The sequence below is a fragment of the Bacillus rossius genome, chromosome 14 (assembly GCF_032445375.1).
Source record: "Bacillus rossius redtenbacheri isolate Brsri chromosome 14, Brsri_v3, whole genome shotgun sequence".
Classification (NCBI taxonomy): domain Eukaryota; kingdom Metazoa; phylum Arthropoda; class Insecta; order Phasmatodea; family Bacillidae; genus Bacillus; species Bacillus rossius.
Window position 1 is genome coordinate 44,704,774 of NC_086341.1, and position 24,423 is coordinate 44,729,196.

The 24,423-nt window shown below is 36.6% G+C and overlaps 1 protein-coding gene across 1 annotated transcript; it reads left to right on the forward strand.

Moving 5' to 3' along the window:
• Positions 1–1,206: 1,206 nt before the first annotated feature.
• On the forward strand, positions 1,207–24,301 carry LOC134538840 (uncharacterized). Its single transcript, XM_063380381.1, has 2 exons — positions 1,207–1,297; positions 19,524–24,301. Exon 2 carries the CDS (start codon positions 19,532–19,534, stop codon positions 23,702–23,704), a length of 4,173 nt encoding a protein of 1,390 aa, XP_063236451.1. The 5' UTR covers positions 1,207–1,297; positions 19,524–19,531; the 3' UTR covers positions 23,705–24,301.
• The last annotated feature ends 122 nt before the right edge of the window (positions 24,302–24,423 follow it).

The window sequence follows — 24,423 nt, forward strand, 5'->3', positions numbered from 1 at the left end:
GCTACAAAATAATAACTTTTTAATTCTGTATTGTAACTATATACATTTTTAAGCATGAATAATTCCTGTGAATTCATAACCTTTATATAGAATATACATATTTTTTTTGGATATCTAAAATTTGAATCTTGGTGACAAAATTTTAGTTGAGAGTCAAAAATAACAAACTTTCAAGTAATTCGGCAAACTATTGGAATTAGAAAATGTTTGGTTCTTAGTTATTTATCCACGTAGGACTTTCTGACAGCCACCGTTTAAAGGATGCTTCAAATGTTAGGAATGCTTTGAAAAACATCAACGAATAGTGCGTGAATAACAAAAGATTTGGATGGCAAATACCCGTGATACAAAGACACGTAAACGGAGACGGATCACGTAAACGGAGATGGATCTCCCGTAACATTGCACTATCGGGTCTGCCACTTCCATAATGCACTGAAACGTAACAAATGGCGACTAATTACATTGAATTTCACGGTTAAGAAAAATTATTGTAATTAAAAACTACTCTCCGTTAGAATAACATGTACAGGATATACATACATGAAAAAAATAACCAGAAATAAATTATATAACATTGAATATTCCTGTACTTCAAGCAATGTTTACGTGCTCAAAAAGTATACAATAATGACTACCACTGCAATCGGCTTCTATTGGTCGCATGGAGTAAAGTGGAAGACAGAACTGATCGTTGCCGAGCTAATCCTTACGAATCCGTGTCCGCAAGCTTGATGTTGTGGATATTTCGTTCTGTATGATCCGTCTCCGTTTACGTGATCCGTCTCTGTTTTGCGTGATCCGTTTTCGTTTTGCGTGATCCATCTTCGTTTCTGTGTCTTAGTATAACGGGCCTAAAGCTAAAGGCTGATTGCTGGAAAAACCCAATCAAAATAGTGACCCGTGTGTTCTACTAGCAAACACAAAACTTCGCCTCGGATACAAACGGCTTGTTACTGTCCAATGTAACTGTTTCAAATCGTTTCGATATGATTTCTTATGCGTTGGGATACTGAAGTCGCGTGATAATTTTGAGGTCTGCTAGAGGTACAATGTTTTGATATGCACTGGTGCACATTTCTAAGAATTCTAAACTTATCTTTCTAGATTACTTCCCGGACAGAAAACTTTGTGATTAAACAAATCTTTCCTGATTAGTTATCTTGTGGCTGAGTTCTTGGAAAGGTTCAGGCAGTCTATGGTCACGCGAGGTCTTGATATCGGTGTATTCGTAATGGGAAGACGGTAGACAGAAATGTTTTAACTTGGTGGTTTCTGGAGATTTTGCTTACTTCAGGTGAGTTTAAATATATTTTGTTTTTAATACGAATGTGTGCTACATATGGAAATCACCCCAAATCAAAAGCCTTTGCCCCATTATGACGTTAATTAGGATTTTATTTTTATAAATAGGAAATAAAAATTATCTTATACTGTGTCTCTGTCTTTGTACAACATTTTAATAGGTATAGAGAAGTATTCATTAAACTATGATTACAATTTGTTCAAAAAATATTACCAACAAATGTTAAATATTAGCTAATTTGTTTTCCATTAGAATAAAGTAGAATACTTGTAATGAGTTACCTTACATAATTTACACCTAAATAACTTTATTTATCGGATCGGTAGAATTTTTTTCTTTCTCGGTACGACGTTTGGTTTAAAATGGACAAGAATGAGATCTTTTTTTAATAATGCTGCGGAATATTTTCTTCATTAAAATATATTTTTGACACAAGTTTCGGTCAAATTAATTTAAACGTTAGCAGCAGTGATACCAGTTTTGTTGTTTGCTACGATCACGTAAATCCCAAAGGAGATCATGGTTTTTAGTTTTCAGACATTCTGTAAACAATTTTGGCACTATATTAATTTCAACTAGGTACAAACCTTCTATACTAGCTATCACGAATAAGTGGATGAACCCAATGACTTTTTTTCAGCCACCAAAAAAGCATTATCACTTTCTCTTCTTTGTACGATAAAATTGATTACAAATATTTTTGTTTAACTAGTGTGGATAAACATTAAATAAATTTCATGAAACTAATTACATTAAATTAGTTTCATTTAATCAGTTAATCAGTGTGTGACCTCCCTAAGGGTAAAACGTGATAATTATCACAACAATTTTTAAAATAAGTACAAAATACATATTTAATGAAAACAAACTATAATAATAAAATTTACTGAAAACCAGCCAACAGAGAAAATAGATAAAGATAAACTATAATGTTACCAACCTTATAAAATATTAATACGCTTAAAAAATTAATGAAAAGTATTCCACAAATAATTGATATTATCAACTAGCCAAAGTAGGAAACCAGCATCAAATAACACAGACTAATCAATACCGACTGTATGGCACTCACCAAAATTTTATAACCCTCGTGCATTTATTACATATGCCTCTTTTAATACTTAACTGTGTTATCCTTCCCCATGTAAAAACATATTCAAAACGATAACCTTAGTTTGTTTTTTATTACGTATTTATCGACTGCATATAAAATGTGGCCATATAATTTCCCTAGTCAGAGGAAAGGTCATTTGTTTAAGCAATTTTGTCATAATCAGGTTCAAACATTCCCAATTTATTGTTATACTTACTTGCTTCTACATCCTCAACCCACTTTCCTTATTTCCACACATAAATAAACATACAGAATCAAAACATTGGTAATGTGGATTGGAATGTATGTAAATATACGTAATTCGCATGTCCTTACCCTATGATTTTAAAGGAAGTAAATAATTAGTTGCGTCTTTTTATTTCTTTGTTCACTAAAACAAATTAAACAGATCACCATTCTTAAAATTTAAATAATACATATTCTAATAGAAAACATGATACAGAAAATAGCCCGCGATAATATATTATACATAAGTAGTAAATAAAAGGGGCTCCGAGCGCAGTCTTTAAGGCTGTGGAGCCGACGAGCCGAACCGCATTCTTGGATTGTGACGTCACGGCGACCATCTTGGATGACCATGACCTTCAAAATTTGCCTAGATTAGACCAAATTTGCCAAAAATCGACCAAATTTCCAGTTTTTGAAAACAAATTCCGCCAAAAAATCTCAAAAAATTTAATAATTCAAAAATTAGGATTTCTAAAAACCTCATAAGTCTTTTGCCATAGAAAGAAATTTAAATCCTAAAAGCGGCTTAAAAGTCATAAGAGCTAGTCGCTTTAAGCCGCAGAGGTCATGACCTTGAAAATTAGGATGCCATGGCAGCCATTTATAATTATGACTTTACCGTTGCAATTTCTGTTACGGCCGCCATCTCGAAAATCTTTTTTTATAATCCGATTTTAATGAAAAGGATTTTAAAATTTATAAAAAAATTCACTTAATAAAATTTTAAATATTTTAAAAACATACATTTACGACATGGAGCTCGGAGTCCTCGGTTCTAACCAGGTGAGAGCAAAAAAAAATAAAAATGGCGACCGATCCTTCCTCCAAGTAAACCGCTGGCAGACTGACCCCTCCCCCCACCCATTATATCAAAGTATATATATCGTCACCTAGTATGTCATCATGTCCGCCATCTTGAAAATCCGTAATTTTAATGCTAGAATATCGGGTAAATATAAAAATTAATGAAAAAATGTATTATTTAAAAATTAATAATAAAAAATGTTTAAAAACCTTCGTTGCACTTTTCATGCAATCATGGAAAATCGTAATTATTTAGCTAGAAATTCGGGAAAAAATCCAAAATTCATCAAAACATTCGCTCATTAAAGTAATGATTGACTCGATCAGTTCATATACTTGGTTCAATCCCTGGGCGATGCATTTAATTTTTGATTATATGTAAAAAAAATATCAATATCAATAACTCATAATCAAAGTCCTAAAAGAAGCATAGTTTCCAAGTCAACCATCGTCATTCTATAAACCATTACGACAGCCAGCTAAAAATAAATTTATTTAAAAATACCAGAAAAGTGTAATTTTCGAAAAATAAAACAACACAAGTTACAAACATTAAATTTATTACATAATGTCTATTCTACGACAGGAACACTTGCGAAAGTTGACAATCTTATAAACATTTAGGCCTGCAGTGGCGTGAAATGACTAATTCTTAGCTCCAATCGGTTTATACTAGACAGAAACCAGCCAAAACCTTTACTGACATAGTCTTCCTCTTCTTGACATAGTTTCTGGATACAGTGTTTAGCAGTTTGCTTCACATCGTCAGAACTGTAAATTACTGTAGCCGATGTATTGAATGCTCACTCCTTCAATTTGTCATCAAATGGATGTGTCTTTCCATATATACAGAAACACCACAATATATATTTCAAAGGTCCGTTTGTTGCTAGGTCATCAGTAAGCTGATTATGTTCTGTCTCATATCGTCAAGAAAAAAAAGTCTTTCACTCCAAATGCTGAAACAGCACCAAATGCTCCAATAGCTCCAAAGCTCCAACAATTCCAAAACTCTAACAGCTCCAACAGCTCCAAATCTCCTACAGGTCAAAATTCTCCATAGCTCCAACAACTCCAAAAGCTCCAAATCTCCAAAGCTCCAGCAGCACCAAAGCTCCAACAGTGCCATAGCTCCAAATCTCCAACAGCTCCAAATGCTCCAAAGCTCCGAAGCTCCAAGGCTCCAATGATCCAACAGCTCCAAAGCTCCAAATGCTTCAAAACTTAAAATCTACAAAGATTAATAGACATTGGCTCCATCTGTATATGACTCCAACAGTCTTTTGGCTCCAAAGCTCCGATTCGTCAAAGAGCTCCTAAGTTCCAATTGTTCCAAGTGCTCCAATTTCTCGAAGTGCTGAATCTGCACATTCTTCATTTTACTCCAACTGATTTCAATTACTTTTTTTATCGAACTTGACATGATACTTGCATTACTTTATTAGTATACATTTTTACTGTCAGTGGTGAGGATTATTACACCTTTAAGAAATTATAGATTCCATTTTGAAAAAAAAAAACAATAATTTTTCTTCAAGTTTATACATATGCAATTAATCTAAACCATTTTTTTATGTAGCCAGCTTCCCTCAGTTCTTTGAGTCTGAAGGATATTTTTTTGATGCTCGAATAGTTTCCTGCACAAAGCGAACCATGTAGAAGTCTTAGCCTGTCAACCAATATGTTAGGATCTTCCTATGAGATATAATTAAACTCTTCTGCTACATTCATCTTCCTTGCATGTTTATAATAAATATTATGATCTCTGGTGTCTTACGGTTAAACACCAACCAGAAGGTCACTTTCGACATCAAGCCAGTGATTATTACAAGCTTTATCAGGATAATTAATTTTATTACGACGTTTCCATCGTTTTGGTCCTAGATCTGTCCTGCTTTAGGTGCTTCAGCACAGTACTCAGTCATGTCATGTCAGCCTTAGATGTGTCAGCACAGTCATAGATATGTCAGCCTCAGATGTGCGTCACCACAGTCTTCAATCATGTCAACTTCAGATGATTCATCACAGTATTCATCCTTGTCAGCTTCAGGTGGTTCTCCGTCTTTCACATTTTCATGGATACGACTAGATATAGGTGTAAGTAAATATCTTTTCATTTCTAATGAGGTTGCTACTTTATTCGTTTGTTTTATGTTTTAAATTACTATCGTGATCTAGAACATTATTTTTAGCATTAGCTTTTTTACATTCTTCATAATCATTTTTGTCGTCTAATATTTCGCCTTCGTTCCTCTTCTGCGATGTTGTAGCTCAGTCTTCGTTATCTTTATTCACCTTAGTTGTAAGGTCTTGCAATGTTTATTTAAGAAATGTCTTCTACCAAATGATTTCTGACACTGAATGCAATTAAATGGTTTTTGACAAGGGCCCAAATTACACTCGCTTCTCTCATGTCGTTTAGCTTTCTTTCTCAAGGTAAACACCTTGCTGCAGTATCTACAGTGATGTCGTTTTGATAACGGACCAGGGTACATGTTTATGGTACACAATATTATGATAGTTTTCTCCTTGTGCTACTGATTATTCTTGTAACATTTTGTGGTTTCTCCATGTGCTCCTTATTATTACTGTGGTCTTTTCAATTGTTTCTGGTTAGTTCTGAGAAACCGATTTTTGCATGAAGGAATTTTTACTTAATGAGTCATGTTGATTTTATTCAGAGTTACATTTAATTAGTGAAATTCTGCTACTAAATCGTCACTTGCAATATTTTTATCAGGTGGAATTAAAAAATCAAATTACTCATCAAATAATAATAATAAGCTCTGAGAAATCCGAGAAACACTAACATTAAGGACGAACTTCCTTCCCCTTGGAGTCTAGTGAAGCCATCCTTCTTTTGCGATCGTTAGTGAGCATTCCGCATCCCGCATAAAAGAAATAAATATGATTTACCTGTAAGCAACACGTGGCGTAATCTATTGTTGAAAAGAGAACTACTTACAACAATTTCCTTTGCATGAGATAACTGAACTCTCGCTGACGAACTATTTAAAAAAATATATTTAAGTAATGGTTTCAATTTAAAACTCTTAGTTTGTATCTGGCATTAGTCGCAGAAGCTAACATGTACCCTGGACCGTTATCAAAACGACATCACTGTAGATAATGCAGCAAGGTGTTTACCTTGAGAAAGAAAGCTAAACGACATGAGAGAAGCGAGTGTACTTTGGGCCCTTGTCAAAAACCATTTAATTGCATTCAGTGTCAGAAATCATTTGGTAGAAGACATTTCTTAAATGAACATTGCAAGACCTTACAACTAAGGTGAATAAAGATAGCGAAGACTGAGCTACAACATCGCAGAAGAGGAACGAAGGCGAAATATTAGACGACAAAAATGATTATGAAGAATGTAAAAAAGCTAATGCTAAAAATAATGTTCTAGATCACGATAGTAATTCAAAACATAAAACAAACGAATAAAGTAGCAACCTCATTAGAAATGAAAAGATATTTACTTACACCTATATCTAGTCGTATCCATGAAAATGTGAAAGACGGAGAACCACCTGAAGCTGACAAGGATGAATACTGTGATGAATCATCTGAAGCTGACATGATTGAAGACTGTGATGACGCACATCTGAGGCTGACATATCTATGACTGTGCTGACACATCTAAGGCTGACATGACATGACTGAGTACTGTGCTGAAGCACCTAAAGCAGGACAGATATAAGACCAAAACGAAGGAAACGTCGTAATAAAATTAATTATCCTGATAAAGCTTGTGATAATCACTGGCTCGATGTCGAAAGTGACCTTCTGGTTGGTGTTTAACCGTAAGACACCAGAGATCATAATATTTATTATAAACATGCAAGGAAGATGAATGTAGCAGAAGAGTTTGATTATATCTCATAGGAAGATCCTAACATATTGGTGACAGGCTAAGACTTCTACATGGTTCGCTTTGTGCAGGAAACTATTCGAGCATCAAAGAAATTTCCTTCATACTCAAAGAACTGAGGGAAGCTGGCTACATAAAAAAAAATGGCTAAGATTAAATGCATATGTATAAACTTGAAGAAAAATTAATAATTTTTTCAAAATGGATTCTATCATTTCTGGAAATCTGATTTCTAAATAAAACTTATAACTTAGAAGTGTAAAAATCGTCACCACTGACAGTAAAAATGTATACTAATAATGTCATGCAAGAATCATGTCAAGTTCGATAAAAAAAAAGTAATTGAAATCAGTTGGAGAAACGTGAAGATTCTGCAGATGGAGCACTTCGAGAAAATGGAACACTTGGAACAATTGGAACTTAGGAGCTCGTTGAGCAATCGGAGCTTTCGAGCCAAAAGACTATTGAAGTCATAGACAGATGGAGCCAATGATTTTTATACTTTGGAGCTTTGAAGCATTGGGAGCTTTGGACATTTGGAGCGGTTGGATCATTGGAGCCTTTGGAGTTTCGGAGCTTTGGAGCATTTGGAGATGTTGGAATTTTGGAGCTATGGCACTTTTGGAGCTTTTTTGCTGCTGGAGCTATTGGAGCTGTTGGAGCTGTTGGAGCTATGGAGCATTTGAAGCTGTAGGAGATTTGGAGCTGTTGAAGCTTTGTAACTTTTGAGCTGTTGGAGCTTTGGAGCTGTTGGAGCTTTGGAGCATTTTGAGCTGTTAGAACTTTGGAGCATTTGGAGCATTTAGAGCTGTTGGAGATTTGGAGCTGTTGGAGCTTTGGAACTGTTTTAGCATTTGGAGCTGATTCATCATTTGGAGCTGTTGGAGCTTTGGCGCTGTTGTAGTATTTGGGGCTCATTCAGCATTTGGAGTCAAAGACATTTTTTTTATGAGACAGAACATAATCATCTTACTGATGACGTAGCAACAAACGGACCTTTGAAATATAACTTGTGGTGTTACTGTATATATGGAAAGTCATATCCATTCGATGACAAAGTGAGGAAGTGAGCATTCAATACATCGGCTACAGTAATTTACAGTTCTGACGATGTGAAGCAAACTGCTAAACACTGTATCCAGAAACTATGTCAAGAAGAGGAAGACTATGTCAGTAAAGGTTTTGGCTGGTTTCTGTCTAGTATAAACCGATTGGAGCTAAGAATTAGTCATTTCACGCCACTGCAGGCCTAAATGTTTATAAGATTGTCAACTTTTGCAAGTGTTCCTGTCGTAGAATAGAAATTATGTAATAAATTTAATGTTTGTAAAAGAACTTGTCGTGTTTTATTTCTCTAACCTGACCCTTTTCTGGTATTTTTAATTTTATTTATTTTTAGCAGGCAGTCATAATGGCTTATCAGATGATGATGGTTGACTTAGAAACTATGATTCTTTTATGACTTTGATCATGATGTATTGAAATTGATAATTTTTACATATACTTAAAGCATCCGAGCTCTGGTATCTGGCTGAGGTTTGAGGATTGTTTACTCCATATTGGATTGTTATGTAACGGCGGCCATCTTGGATGACCTAGATATTTTAATTTGACCTTTTACCTTTAATTTTGACCTTGAACTTTTACCTTGACCCCAGTGGCCATCTAGGAAACTTAAAATTTGATTCCAAAATTTTGATTTTCACATCCGCCATCTTGAAAATCTGTAATTAGTATGCTAAAAAACTGGGAAAAATTTAAAATTTATAAAAAAATATTATCGAAATTTTAATTTAAAAAATACGCCATCTTAAATTAAGATAAAACAATTGCATATTTCGTTATGGTCCCCATCTTGGTTTATAGAAATGTTGTACTTCTTATTATGCTCGCCATCTTGATTGTGTTATTACAACATTGTTGCACATTAAGTTACGGCTGACATCTTTTTTTCTAGAATGTTGCAATTTTTGTTACAGCCACCAATTTGAAAATCCATAACTTTTATGATAGAAAATCAGGAAAAAAATTAAAATAAAAAAATTATTTATACAAATATTAAATAAAAATCATTTCACCATCTCGGATTATGTCAAAACCGCCCTCTTGAAAATTCGTAATTATTATCGGAAAATATTAGGAATAATTTTAAATTTTATTAAAACATTATTTAAATTAAATTTTAATTAAATTTGTATTTAAATACCACTAACATCTTGGAGTCTTCGGTTAAAATCCAGCGACAGCAAAAAAAAATTAGCGACTATATCTTCCTCCACGGCAGCCATCGATAGACAGATCTTCACCACTAATGTCAAGGTAGATATATCAAGATATATGTCATGCTCGCCATCTTGTTTTCGTCTGCTGGATGCTGCCATATTTTTTTCGTCTGCCAGAGGGTTGCAACTGTCTCGTTATTTTAATTTTACCTGCTAAAGTGCAGTAATAATTTAACTCCAGGACACCCGCCATTTTGACAATTGGTCGCCATCTTGGAAATATACACTTATTTAGCAAGAAATTCGGGGAAACTTCCATAAATGATTTATAAAAACCTGCAATCAATATACTGATTGATTCGATCAGTTCCAGTCCTTGTTTCGAATCTTGATCAATGCAAAAAATAATAATTTTTCATATAAAGTTTTTATTAAATAAAATCAGCTTAGGTTCTAGTCTACCAGCCTCCAGTAAGCCAATGATAACATATTGGCCAATATATTGGTAATTTGTATTTTTTTAAAGCTAGATATACAATAAGAAGTTCAAAATTCATAACAAACAGCAAAAAAATATTTATTTCATCCTTTACAGTGCTTGGTTCCAGCCTTGCTCAATCCATAAAAAATTAGGTAAATAAAAACTCTTTTTTTAATCAAATATGGTTAAAAGTCCTGAAAGATGCTTAAATACCTCAACTACCAGCTTTCCAGTAAGCCGATGAGGACATCGGGCGCCATCGTGAATATCCATCATATTTGACTTTTAAAATTCGGAAAACATTTGAAAATCATCAAAAAAAATCTTTTAATATAATATTGTTTGATAGATTTCCGACCTTGGTTTGATTCTCAGCCAGTTACAAGAGTAACTAAATCTTAAACTCAATTTTAAATTGTGTTTCCCATTAACTTTCGCGGATTTTAATAATCATTTACTCTACGAAAAACGACTGCATACAAGATACCTGTCCGACAAAATAAATACGTTGTTGCTGTTCCTACCATGGAAGCCTAATTTTTTTTAGATACTTGGAATAAATTCCAATCCGGTATTGTTCAATGTTTGGCGTATTCCTTTTTTTATTTTTTTATCGGATGATAAGACTAGAGACTTCCCACCACTCGGAAGTGGAAGACCATCCATGAAGAAGGGGAAAAAAAAGTGATATTTATGACATCATGCAAACACATCCACCTAACAAAATTACGTAACAACAATAATCCATGTATAAACTGCATCGGATGTGTTTGACGGATGTTTTAAACCACATCCACTCTCTTATCTCTTATCGCGAACCTCGGACCATAACCCGAGCCGGATGACCCCGGCTGACCTTTCCCCCCCCCCCCCCCCCCCCCCCACTAAATATATTAACAAACGGCAAACACACATCACCTTGTGTGCGTCGTGACGAAAGCTTTGCCCTCCAGACACCGCATCACGGTGTATGTTGGTTGAAGAAGACCAGTCGACCTGTGACCTACACGCCGCCCAAACTTATCGGACAGCGAGGGTGAGTTGGAACAATCGTTCTGAGACACCAGCAGCCAAATTTAAACGAGTGTGCAGAGATTGTAGAAACACCTCAAACACCCGTACCCAACATCACTCCCAGCACACCTTTATTGTGCTTTCGATTGTGCTTCCTCTTTTGATTAAGCTTCTAAATGTGCTTCCTTTTCATTGATTGTGGATCTTTAAGTTTGTACTCAGGCCATGATTGGTCTCGTGGTTCCGATATGTATGGTCTAAACGTTTGACATTGGAATTTTCCTGTTTAAAAATATTTCTTTAATATCATCAAAAAATAACTCTTGGTTCGGAAATGCTTGGTCTATACACCTAACATTGAACAATACCTGGTTAGGGCGTATTTCAAGTATCGAAAAATTAGACTTTCATGGTAGGTACATCGACATCGTATTTATTTCGTCGGACAGGTATCTTGTTCAGAGTCATTTTTCGTAGAGTTACTAAACTCCACGAAAGTTAATGCGAAACGGAATTCAAAATTTATTTTAAGCTTTACTTACTCTTATAACTGGTCGAGAATCAAACCAAGGTCGGAAATCTATGAAGTCAATATTACATTAATATACATTTTTTTATATTGTTTTTGAAATGTTTTCCGAATTTCTTGGTCAAATATTATGGATTTTTAATATGGCGTCTCATCGCCTTACTAGGGGCTAGTAGTAGAGAAATTTAAGACTCTTTTAGGACTTTCCACCATATTTTATTATTTTTTTACCTTAAATTATCTTCTTTTTTTTGTATTTGGCAAGGATCGAACCAAGCGTTGTAATCAATCGAATAAATCAATTAATTATTTGTTGATTTTTTTTATGAATTTGGTACTTTTTACCATGTTTCTATATTAAAAAATATAAATTTTTAAGATAGTAGCCAATATGTTATCATCGGTTTACTGGAGACTGGTAGACTAATAACCTAAGCTGCTTTTATTTAGTAAAATTTTATATGTAAAATTATTTATTTTGCATCGACCAAGTATCGAACGAAGGACAGGAACTGATAAAATAAACCGGTATATTGATTGCAGATTTTTTAAAAATCAAATATAGAATTTTCACCGAATTTCTAGGTAAATAAACACATATTTCCAAGATGGCGACCAAATTGCAAGATGGTGGGCGTCCTAGCAATAAATAATTACTGCACCATAGCAGATCAAATTCAAATAACATGACGGTATAACCTTCTGGTAGACAAAAAAAAATGGCAGGCTCCAGCAGACAAAAAATAATGGTGGACCCTAGCAGACGAAAACAAGATGGCGGGTATGACGTCATACTATTTGTTTATATATCTACCTTGCCATTAGTGGTGGGAGGTCAGTCTGTTGGTGGCTTCTGTGGAGGAGGGATCCATCATCACTTGTTTTGTTCTCGCTATGTTTTAACCGATGTGATTTTAATGCATTTTTAATTAAAATTTTATTAAAATTTAATTTAATTATTTTTTGTATCAATTTTATAATTATTCCCAATATTTTCTGATAGTTACAAATTTCCAATATGGCATTTGTGACATCATAATCCAAAATGGTGGACTGTTTTTCATTAAACAATTTTAATTATTTTTAAAGAAATTCCTGATATTCTAGCATAAAAATTACGGGTTTTCAATATGGTGGCTGTATCGAAAATTTCAATTTTTAGATTCTAAGATTTTGGCCATAACTTTTGTGCAATGATCACATCATACACATTCAAGATAGCAGGCATAACGAAAAGTTTAACATTTATATAACCCAAGATGGAAACCATAACAAAATATGCATCGTTTTTGTCTTAATTTAAGATGGTGGGATTTAAAAAAATTAATTGAATTATTTATGAAAATTAATTTTTTTCAATCTTCTAGCATACAATTTATCGATTTTCAAGATGGCCACTGTAACGAAAATTGCAACATTTTAGAATCCAAATGGGTACTGTTCTAGAAAACAAAATGGCGGAATTCAAAATGTCGAAAAGTTCTAGAAAACAAAATGGTGGATGTGAAATTCAAACTAATGACATCCAAGGTGACGGATCCAAGATAGCCACCGTGGTCAAGGTCAAAGTCATCCAAGATGTCCACTGTGATATCACAATCCAAAATGGCGTCAACAATCCTCAATCCTCAGCCAGAAGCCAAGGCTCGGATGCCCTATCATATACTACCAATGAAGCAAAATAAAATATATTGGGTACCAAAAATAAATACAAAATACTACCAACCACAGTTTTACCACTTCGTTAAATCTTGCATCTAAGGGTTAAAAAAGGCGTGAATATGGTTGTAAGATGTATAATTTTATCCTAGAGTTTAATTAAACATATTAAAATGTATTGGGTACAATAATAAACAAAATTATCAAACACAATTTTCCCACTTTACGAAATTCAACCCCTAAGGGGTGAAAATTGTTTTGTAACCCGCCTTTCTTTCCCGAAGAATTTACCCAAGTCGCCGGGCGTAAACATAAAAAGGTAGCATAAACATTAAGGGCTAGTATTTGGTAACTAAATACAAAAAAAGAATTAAAGAAAATATAGAGGTTTACTAGATAATCCTTCAACATGATACAAAATATGGTAACTAACAGTACGTCTCATACCGAAGCTAATGATGGATAGTTAAAATATATAATATAAAAATAATACCTTTAAAAACATTATAAATTATAGATGTAGGTAGTAATATAAGTGAGTATCAAAATTCCTATACAAAAAAAACCTAGTTATAAAAGAAGCGTATATAAAATAAGACTTTGAACTTTGCTAAAACTAATTTATTTAATTTCATATTTTACGTAGTAGAGTCTAAAAGTCTTAAACGTATAGGTTTTTCTGAAGAGTCGCAAGCAATCAGCTGTTTCCCTGACCTACACAAAAGTACAGCGAGGTCAAACGCATCCGTGCAAAACACCGTATGCGACAAACCACTGCGTTAACGTAGAAGTTCCTACACGCCAGCTCTCATAAAAGCAAAATCCATTATCATAAGGGCTTAGCTATAACTTTGACTTCTAAAAAAAAGCCCCATAAACTGTTTTCCGGATTTCTTAATAAAAAGTCATATAACGGGCGGAACGTAGGCCTATTCATCGCACTTTTAAAGACACGTAAAACAGACGTCTTCAAGATGTAATTCATGCATGAATGTTTTAAGTCACCAAATTTGTGAATTGCAGTAAAATCCCAAATGTGCAACACTGTGGGCGGGGGGGCCAAATACAAATCTACCTGTCGCCTCTTTACCTTGCAGGTGCCGGCAATCCGTAGTAAAGGCACTCCCGTTTGTGCCCAACAAACTTAGTGCTCAGTCCAAGCACTGGTGACGGGCCAAGAGTCTATCGGCAGCAACGCTACTTCCTGCAACTGGCTGTAAATGCCGCGCCGCTCACGCTCGTTCCGGGGCCGGCGGCGCGATCCCGCAACGGGAAGCCTTCTTTTCACTGACGAGGGAGCGAATCGTCCGATCGTGCATCTTCGTTTTTTTTTTTTTGACGTGACAACGTCTAATAAATCGATGAACGCCGGCTGCACGCACGAAAAAGTGTCCCACTACTGATGTCCCACTACGGATGTTGTCCTGTTTGCTCATTGTACGCATGCGTGGCATCTCTCTTCCACTCGATTGGAACGACCATCGATTTGACTTTTCAATCATGTATTCGTCGTTTTAATTATTAATATTATGTAATTTAACGATCGTCCACCGATTTTCAGCACAATCGGTACGGTTATTTAAAAGTAATGTTTAATATTCAAATACGTTTTGAACCAACAATTGTGTTTTACAGTTACACATAATAATTCAAATTACAACCGGGATCTTTTGCACAATGTTTTAAAAAATATTGTAACACATTATAAATAAGTTTGGTGTATTTGGGATGCGTATTTGTTATAAAATCGTGTTATAAAAACGAAATAATATTATTCCCCTACTGTGAACAAAATATTTATAAATATGTATACAACATCTGAAAATTTTACATTTCAAGTATGGCTTCGTGGTTTGCGGTCAGCGGTTGTCGGTTCAAATCCCGGCAGCTGCGAAATTTTTTTTTTTTTGTACTTTTAAAAATAAATACGGTGCACGCAACATTTCAAAAGTAATAAATATATTTGAATTAATGAATGCAAATAAAAGTAAATTTATTAATTAAATATTACATTTCATTTCACTCCTTTCTATCCATACAAAATAGTGATAATTCAATAAAAATTATTTAATTTTATTCATAAAAGTATGCAGAGGTAGATTTTATCATACAAAAGATAGAAAAATTAAAAAAAAAATTATTCCTCAAAGAATATAATATTTTTAATACCTAACTGGTTTGGTTGAAAAAACCTATTACGGCTCAGTCTCAGGCCGAATATGATATTTCCTTTTCTTCTGGATTAATAATTTCATCAATGTTTTGTTATGACGTTGTCACGTTAAACTATCGTCTGTAAACCGACTTTACAGACAACCAATTTTTTTTGTTCATTGTAAATAAATATGGAGTTGTTGTCAAAAGGAAAGACCATAAACAAGGCAACGGTATTTGTAATTGTTTTTAGAGGAAAATACCTAATTGAAGAAACGTACTTCGTGGATTTGTATATTTTTCATACCGTATAAAATCTAGGAAGTCTTTGTCTTCCACAAATATTCTCGGGACGCCTCATATTCCATTGCAATTTTACGCAACTTGTAATTTTCAGGTAAGGACATGATAACTAATGGTCAATTAGGTTAGGTTAGCTACATTATAAATACTTTAAAACATTGTGGACGGTTGATTTGGTTAGGATAGCGTTAAAGATACTGTGAAATAATGTAAATGGTTTCCTAGCGCTGGATAGCTACATATTAAAAAGTTATTTGCTAAGCAACCATAAAATGATTTTTACAATATTTTTAATGTAGCTATACTTACCTAATATAACCAACCATCCACTAAACAGTCTGTGTGGCTTTTTATATACTGGAGAGAAAAAAAACGTGCGCGTAAAAAATAAAAATAAAAAAACATCCAGGGGGTAGGCGCTCCCGATCGGCCAACTTCGGAAAGGCTCGGGCATTTGCAGCTAGTTGCAGGAAGTAGCATTGCTGCCGCTAGACTCTTGTGTGTCTTTCCAGCACCGCCCGCAGTCGACAAGCCCCGCCCCCTCAGTCCGGCGATCGTGACGTCAGTTAGCAGCCGATGAAGCTGCGTTCACAATTAAAAAAATTAAGCGAGTGCATAGCAAGCCATGCACACGACCTGTGCACACGACCTGTGCGAACTGCGAAATCGGTTCACAATTGAATTCTTACTGTTAATTTCAGCCAATGAAATTTCGCGAACGATGCGACATCTGTTAGCGGTGTTAGTAAATAAACATATTAACTTTCAAAATAACGATAATACTATTATTATCTCGAAATTTTCTTACCACAATATGGTTAATAAATATAAACATAGTTCTAGTCCCGCCAAAAAAGCACCCTGCTCTTCTCCCATTGGCTGTTGTGCCATGCGTACGCGACCGAAATAAAAATATTCACTCCTATGCGCACGACCTCGCTCCCATGCACACGACCAACTTTCTGCTGTTGTGAATCGTTAGGTTAGGAAACATGGCGTTCATATCCTATGCACACGACATACTGTTACTGTTACTGTTATTTTTTCAATTGTGAACCCAGCCTGACACCGTGCGCAGTGGCCGTCCATGGATAAAGTATCGATATCGCGTATTAAATCGCACCCAAAACAAAATTATTAAATTATAATAGGTATTAGATTTGTGCTACTATTTGTACTACGCACATTAAAATATTTAAATAAATTATGCCTGTCTTAAATAAATACAGCATAAATACCTGAACAATATTTAAAACATAAAAAAAAAGAAAATATTAAAGAAATGATATAAAAAGGTGCAGGAAGACTGAGCCCCAGCAAGTGGCCCCAGTTTTAGGATTATTAATTGCAACTCAGGATGTTTTAAAGCAAGAGAAAATAATTTGCGTACCAATAATTAAAAAACTAAAACTAACAACCAAGATTTTACCATTTTGTGAATTGTATATATCCTAAAGGGGACGAGGTGAAAGGGCAAAGTATGGTTTTAAAACGAAAATTTACTCTTCCGATTCGGTTAGAATTAGAGGTTATAAACAAAGAAATATCAACGTGCATGTAGAGTATTTATTGTTTTTTTCTTCTTTCATTTATCGTAGTTCGAATTCTAAGGTGGTGAAAAGAGGGTGATTTTGATTTTTTTTTAATAAAAAAAATATCTCCGACACGTACCTAGTAAGACGTAAATAATTTGGTAAAAATAATTAAAATAATATGTAACAAATTATTATTTTATCTGTTTGAAAATTTCGCTCCTAAAAGATTTAAAAGGTTTAAGTTTTTGTTTTAATAAAAAAAATGCAATATTTTGAGTCTACCATTGATAGATTGAACATTCATATATACAAGTTGTATTTTTTTTTAATTTTTATAATTTGTCTTTTAAGGTGGCAAAAAGGAGCAAGTTTGGTTTTTCCATAAACATAACTCATATCTCCATATAAAATACAGCATAGTTTAAGAAACAGAGGATGAATAACTTAAATAATTTACAAATTTGACATTATTAGACCCTAAATCAGTTAATCGAAGGTAAGTTATTTTATACTAATATATCATATCAAAGTAAAGTGAGTTGGAGTTAAGAGACTGAGCACTGAATAACGTACAGTATATTATATTTAGCATGTCATTTTTACCTAAACGTATACCCTTTTCCTATATTCGACCGCAAAAGAGGTGAGGGCGACAGCGCGGGTGAGGGTGAGGGTGAGTGTGTGTTAGTGTGAGAGTGTGACGGGGGGGGGGTGAGGTAGGTGGTGAGGGTGAGGGTCAGGGTGGGGGTGAGTGTAGGGGCGAGGGTGAGTGTGAGGGTGAGGGCGGGGGTGGGGGGATGGAGGAAGGAGGGTGACAGTGAGGGTGGGGGTGGGGGTGGGGGCGAGTGTGTGTGATTTAGAGGGCGGGGGTTTGGGGATGGAGGAGGTGAGTGTGAGGGTGAGGGTGATGGTGAGAGCGGGAGGGAGTGGGGGTGAGGGCGATGGTGAGGGTTGTGGTGAGGGAGGGAGGGGGTGAGTGTAGGGGTGAGGGTGGGTGTGAGGGTGAGGGCGAAGGTGGGGGGATGGAGGAAGGAGGGTGACGTTGAGGGTGGAGGTGGGGGTGAGTGTGTGTGATTTAGAGGGCGGGGGTTTGGGGATGGAGGAGGTGAGTGTGAGGGTGAGGGTCATGGTGAGAGCGGGAGGGAGGGGGTGAGTGTGTGTGAGTGTGAGTGTTTGTGTGCATATATTCGAAATTCACCTGCTGATTCAATGACAGAAGGTGGCAATTTCTCTAACTGACCGACTGCCTTTTGCTGGCAACAGGTCGACCTGAAGCTACGTCACCATTCTGGAGTCTGGCTCGATGCCCTGCTCGCGACCGCAGCTCACACAGCGTAGTACTGCAGCTAGGACTTTTCAGTGACAGATGGTGGCAATTTCTCTAACTGACCGACAGCCTTTTACTGGCGACAGGTCGACCTGAAGCTATGTCACCACTCTGGAGTATAGTCCGACGCCACAGTTCGCGACCGCCCCACTTACACGATCATATTACACAGCCACAATGAGTGCTAACTGGCAGCATGACGGGAAACGGCATAAGCCGCCCCCAAAAAGACCAGACCTGACCAAACCAATGCGGACTAAAAGTCCAAGTGCCCCACCCCTTGCATAGTAGAACTTCTACCACGCCCCACTCTTCTTCCAGGACCATCCTTCTATTCCTGTAATCCACCTGCTTGTAATAATGCATGACCTTTTCATCCCGCATGTATGTGCCCAGGGTTTTCCCTCTGTCTATGGAGGTTTTACCTGGGCCCAACTTATCTAGTTTTAGTCTAGAATTAAGAGTGAGGGGAGTTAGTCATGGCGAAAACGTCTGCCATGGCTGGCCAATCCCCTCCTAGCACATGATGCACGTGACCTTTTCTGCATGGTTAAAAACCCGCATGTTTAGAGCGTATAGGGCTTGCCCTGAGACGCACTTAGAGTCTTCCCTACCTAGACCCCTCCCTTACACACTTAGTTTTAACTTAGGTTAGGAAAAAAAACACCTGCTGAGGGTTAAAATACGAGAGTAGCTGTACTCATGGGCATTGGCGTCTCTGGCACATAAAGTTTTTTTGGGGGGGAGGGAATAAAATAAATTTATTTATTTAAATGATAGTACCTCCGTCGAGTTAAGTTTAAAATGTCTGTTTATTTTCAAACTATGTTTCTTATGTCATTTTTATTTGACACCTGATCCACCATTACATGTCATCACTGTAAATACATGTATTTTATAAATAAAACTACTGGATGTAGTTGACGTGTCCCCCAGAGACGCCCGTGCTCATGAGCAGCGCTTGTGATCGCAGGTCGAGGAATGTCGGCGCCGAAAGAAGCGAAGTACCGCAAGAGGGCGGCCAGCGAGGCCATGTCCGGGTACGAGTACGAGAAGAAGATGCTGGCGCTGGTGACGCTGCGGGCCTCGGGTCTCGGGAGGCCCTTCCGGCTCGCCACGGGCATGCACCACGCCGGCAGGTTCGACGACGTCGTCCTCTCCGTCGGGGGAGGAACGGACGCCCGCCCCAGAGTGCTGTGCGTCCAGCTGAAGCACAAGCGCGGGTTCACGGTCAGGACCGACACCCTCGCGGGCACCAACAAGGACTTCTCCCTGCTCAGGTACTTCGACGATTACTGCGAGATGAAGAGGCTCTACCCGCAAGAAGAAGATCTCAAGTCGCTCGGTCCGTTTGACGAATTCGCCGTGATCATCTACACCAACGCCAAGTCCGTCATTTCGGAGGAAATGCTCGAAATTTCTTCGGACCACGGACTCCTGCTACCAACAGGAGGAACCGTCTTCAAGGTTCGCGATGACAGCAGCTTGAGAAGACATCTTGAAAATCACTGCGGTGATGACAAATTGAAACTTGACAGTTTGGGAGAGTTCCTTCGTAAATTTGAATTACACGTCGGACAACCAGATCACAGCAAACTGGACCAGTTAATCACTGAAGACATAGCAAAACGTTGCAAGGTCAGCCAATGTGGTGCCCAAGAGATACTGAAGAAATTCATGGCTTCAGTAGCTCAATGGTGGGGCTCTTGTGAGAATAAAGCATATTTTATAACCAACAATAATTTGGATAAACTGTTTCACGAAATCAATTTCAGATTAATTCCAGATATACCCATACTTCCCAGCCACATGATGCAATTTGAAAATTTTGGCTTGGAGTTTCTGTCTGATGAGTTAGATAAGTTATGTGCCGAATTTTCTTTCAGCAGTGAGAGTACAATGACAATGATTTTGGCACAAGAAACTTCTACCAGTCTGGCATGCCTTAAAGTAAAACAAGCTGTTTCCACCATTTTTAAACATTCCATAATACTCGATTTGGATACAGCCTGGAGGTATAAAGATGAAGTGCTAAATGTGTGGCCCAGTGAATGGTGTCCTCTTCTTGTAATAGAATGTCCAGAAACGTGCACGCAACCAAATAACAAAGACAAAATACACAGCTTCATTCCTGACCGATGTCAAAAAGACATCTGGCATCTGATGCTCATAACTAAAGAGCGCCATTTATTAAAAAATATTTCTTGTTGTGATAAATTTACAACCAGTGCAAAGCATGTAACATGCGAATTTCCTGAATTTACAGCAAAGTCAAAAGAAATCATAATGGAAAGGAAGATCATGTTTCAGGGCCAAGATGTGTGCATAGGTTCCATTCTACACCTTGATGAAACAACAGAAAGAACTGTCGGAAGTGTCTTATTGGCTAGGCTTGTCGATGAACGGGAGCCAATAGAAATAGGAAAGCCAATTTCTGGACTTTTGCCATACTATGTGAGCCGCCAGGTACAATTGTATGATTCTGTGTCTTTAGATATTCTGTGGACTGACCAACCAGTTTTGTTTGCTATAAGTGGTGTAGATCAGAAAGATATTGAGAAACTGTTGAAAGAGCAAGAGTTTTCGAGAAATGGCTGTAGTGTACCTGAATCCCCAATGAAAATTCTTAATGCTACTGAGAACATTTACCTTACAGATGGAAACAATCCTTCTTGTGAGCTTCAATATTTTCAGTCTACTTCAACCAGATTTATTAAAGAGAATGTAAACATAGGTAATACAGTAAATGTTTTTAATAAAAAGTACAAAATATGTAATTATATTACCATTCAATCTGAGAAAGATTTTGAAGATTTGTGTGGATTGCATCAAAATGTTCACTGGTTACACATGGCAGAAAATAAGTTGTTTTGGCGCCAGTCACATGGTGACACTGCAGTTGTCCACGAAAACTTTGAACGAAATAATACCACTATTCAGGATGAAAATGATTTTTGGAGAATCTCCAGCAAGAACGTTGTTATAACAGCCGAGCCTGGTATGGGCAAAACCTCGTTACTGAATCATCTAATTTATCAGCAGAAAAAAGTCGATACTTGTGCATGGGTAGTGTGTGTGTCAAATGACAATACTATGGAAGAATGGCTCGCGAAAGACGATAAAATTCCAGGAAAATCTTCAGCAGACTCTGTCCTTGTAATAAATGCTATTAAAAATGGTGATGAGGCCGAGAAGGCTATATTCAAACATGCTTTAGATGTTTCTCCGGAAAATATAATTGTGATAGTAGACTGTGTAGAAGAATTCTTTCCTGAGAGTGAAAACGCATTTAAGAATTTTATCGTAGAACTTCAAAAACTTAATCTCAAGAAAATAGTATTATCTTCCAGGCAAATGGAAGGAGTTGATTTGAGGGAACTTTTACAAGTAACTGAAATTTGTTTAATGCCATTAAATCAACAAAAATGCCAAATGTTGCTTTCCAAGTACTGGAAATTTTTGCAAGGGGAAGATTTAGATGAGCAAAGTCAAAAAAATATTGTTGAAGGATTTATAAAAACAACCGGCGGAGGTTTCGTTGCGAACCCTTCGCATTTGGTAATGCTTTTGGAGGTATATAAAAACAACCATTCAAATCAACTGCTCAATAATGGTATTGACTTATTTCAGTTATTGGATACTTGGATCAGCATGAAGACCGATACATCACTTTCATGCAAGATGGGCGAGAATAAAAACTTGGGAAAACAAGTCGTTCATGCTTACCAGGGAAGAATTAACAATATTCATATGATAACGTCGATTCGGTCTCTACTTTCTGATAATGATTTTCGATGTTTTGTGGAAGAAAAAACGAGAAATGAAGTCACGGAGTTTATTGAGTTACTGACAACAGAATATTCAGATTATTTCAAGGCAGAAATATTAACTGGTGCCTTAAACGGAAAGCCAAAATTTCTGCACAAACTGTATGCTGATTATTTGTTTCCGCGGTGGTTGTTAGTAAATTTGTCAGAAAACATAAATCTCTTAGAGAAAATTATTTTTTTTCAAAAATATTCTACTGTTAAAGATGTATGGAACCAACTGGTTTGCCAGAATAAGCCGCTTCATAAGGCAGTTCTCTGCAAAGACGTTCAACAATTATCAGAACTACTGGCCACGGGAATAGTTAATGTGAATGCAAGGGACGATGTTTGCAGAACCACTCTACATATTGCTGCTGGCCTGAGTGCTAAAGATCAAGCCTCGATAGTCCAGGATCTGCTTCACCATAAAGCAGACGCCTCAGCAGTTTACCAGTTTAATATGACTCCCGCCGCCATCAATTCAAACCCTTCGTCAAGTGACTGGGTGTTTCTAGGCAGCATTCTCCAGCATCAGACAGGGAGCTCGGATATCGATACTGTGGTTAAAATTCTCGCTGGAAAACCTGTTTCTGCAATGAGTGGCATCTACACAGCATGCAGATGTGGATACGTCAACTTACTAAACATTCTTTCTCGAGTAGTTGACACCACTGATCAAGCAATACAATTAACTTTATGCGAGATTCTACATTTTGCTTGCCGTGCTGGTCAGTACGAAATAGTTAAATGTTTAATTGATCAATTTGGAATGCCGCCTGAAATAAGACATAAATTATTCAGGTCCCCTTTACACGCAGCATGCATGGGTGGATCTTTGCAGATTGTAAAATATTTAGTTAATGATAAGAATATCGATCCCAACGAAGAAATAGGTGGACTGGCACCTGTGCAATGTGCTGTTTCAGACGCGAAACTTGAAATAATGAAGTACTTGATTAATGACCACGCCGCAGATGTTAATGTTCAAGATGTATGGGGTAAAACACTTCTACACCTAGACGTTGAAAATGACAGTGTAGAAACAATCGAAATAGGTGGGATGGCACCTGTGCAATGTGCTGTTTCAGACGCGAAGCTTGAAATAATGAAGTACCTGATTAATGACCACGACGTAGATGTTAGTATTCAAGACGTATGGGGTAAAACCCTTCTACACCTAGCCGTTGAATATGACAGTGTAGAAACAATCGAATACTTGGTGAAATGTTGCAAAATGGATGTCAATATCGCAGACAACTCTGGTAACACCCCAATCAGGTACGCGCAAATTCTGGGAAGAAGGAGAGCGTATTCGTTTTTAAGGCATGAATGCGAAACAACATAGTGACTTTTCATCATTATTTATTTTATGCATGTATCTGCTTCAACGTATCTGCTTCAGTAACTAGTAATATTTATTTTGCAGTTACTACTATTTCCTGCTAAGATATAGGTGGTGTAATGTATAAAATGTTACTATCATAACAAACTGTTTTTATCCCATACTAATGTTATTGACTGCAATTAAAATAAATAGTTAATTCGAGTGGATCTCAATATCTTATTTTACATTGTGTGTGTGTTCTTCCTAGGCTATTATTACACAGGCCCGTGTGCCGAACCTATCCCACAAGACACGCGCCTCGCCCGTTGACCCAAGTGATTCTAACAAAAGTGTGGGGGTGCATCATTGATTCACCGTACACTGAGCGAGTCATAGAGACCTGGGTTTCTAGCCGCGCACACACTAAATGCCTCGGATGGCAGTAGTCTTCAAGGACTGCAGTGAGCGGACAGTCTGGCAGAGTGAGCCACTGTCTAACCTAGCTCATAAGTGACTGATCGGCGTGAGACTGTTTTTTTTATGACTGAGAGAGTCCTTCTTTGAATTTAAAGTGTAAATATTAGTAGCAATTAAAACTGTATAAAACACTTTTACCCTACACGTAACAGCGTTATTACTTATTTATTAAGTGGCCATAGTTATTTTGTAGGATTTTTCAATTTTTTTAGTACTTAGAAGTATTTGTTTCATTTCAATTCTTTAGTTTTATTGTTAACTTA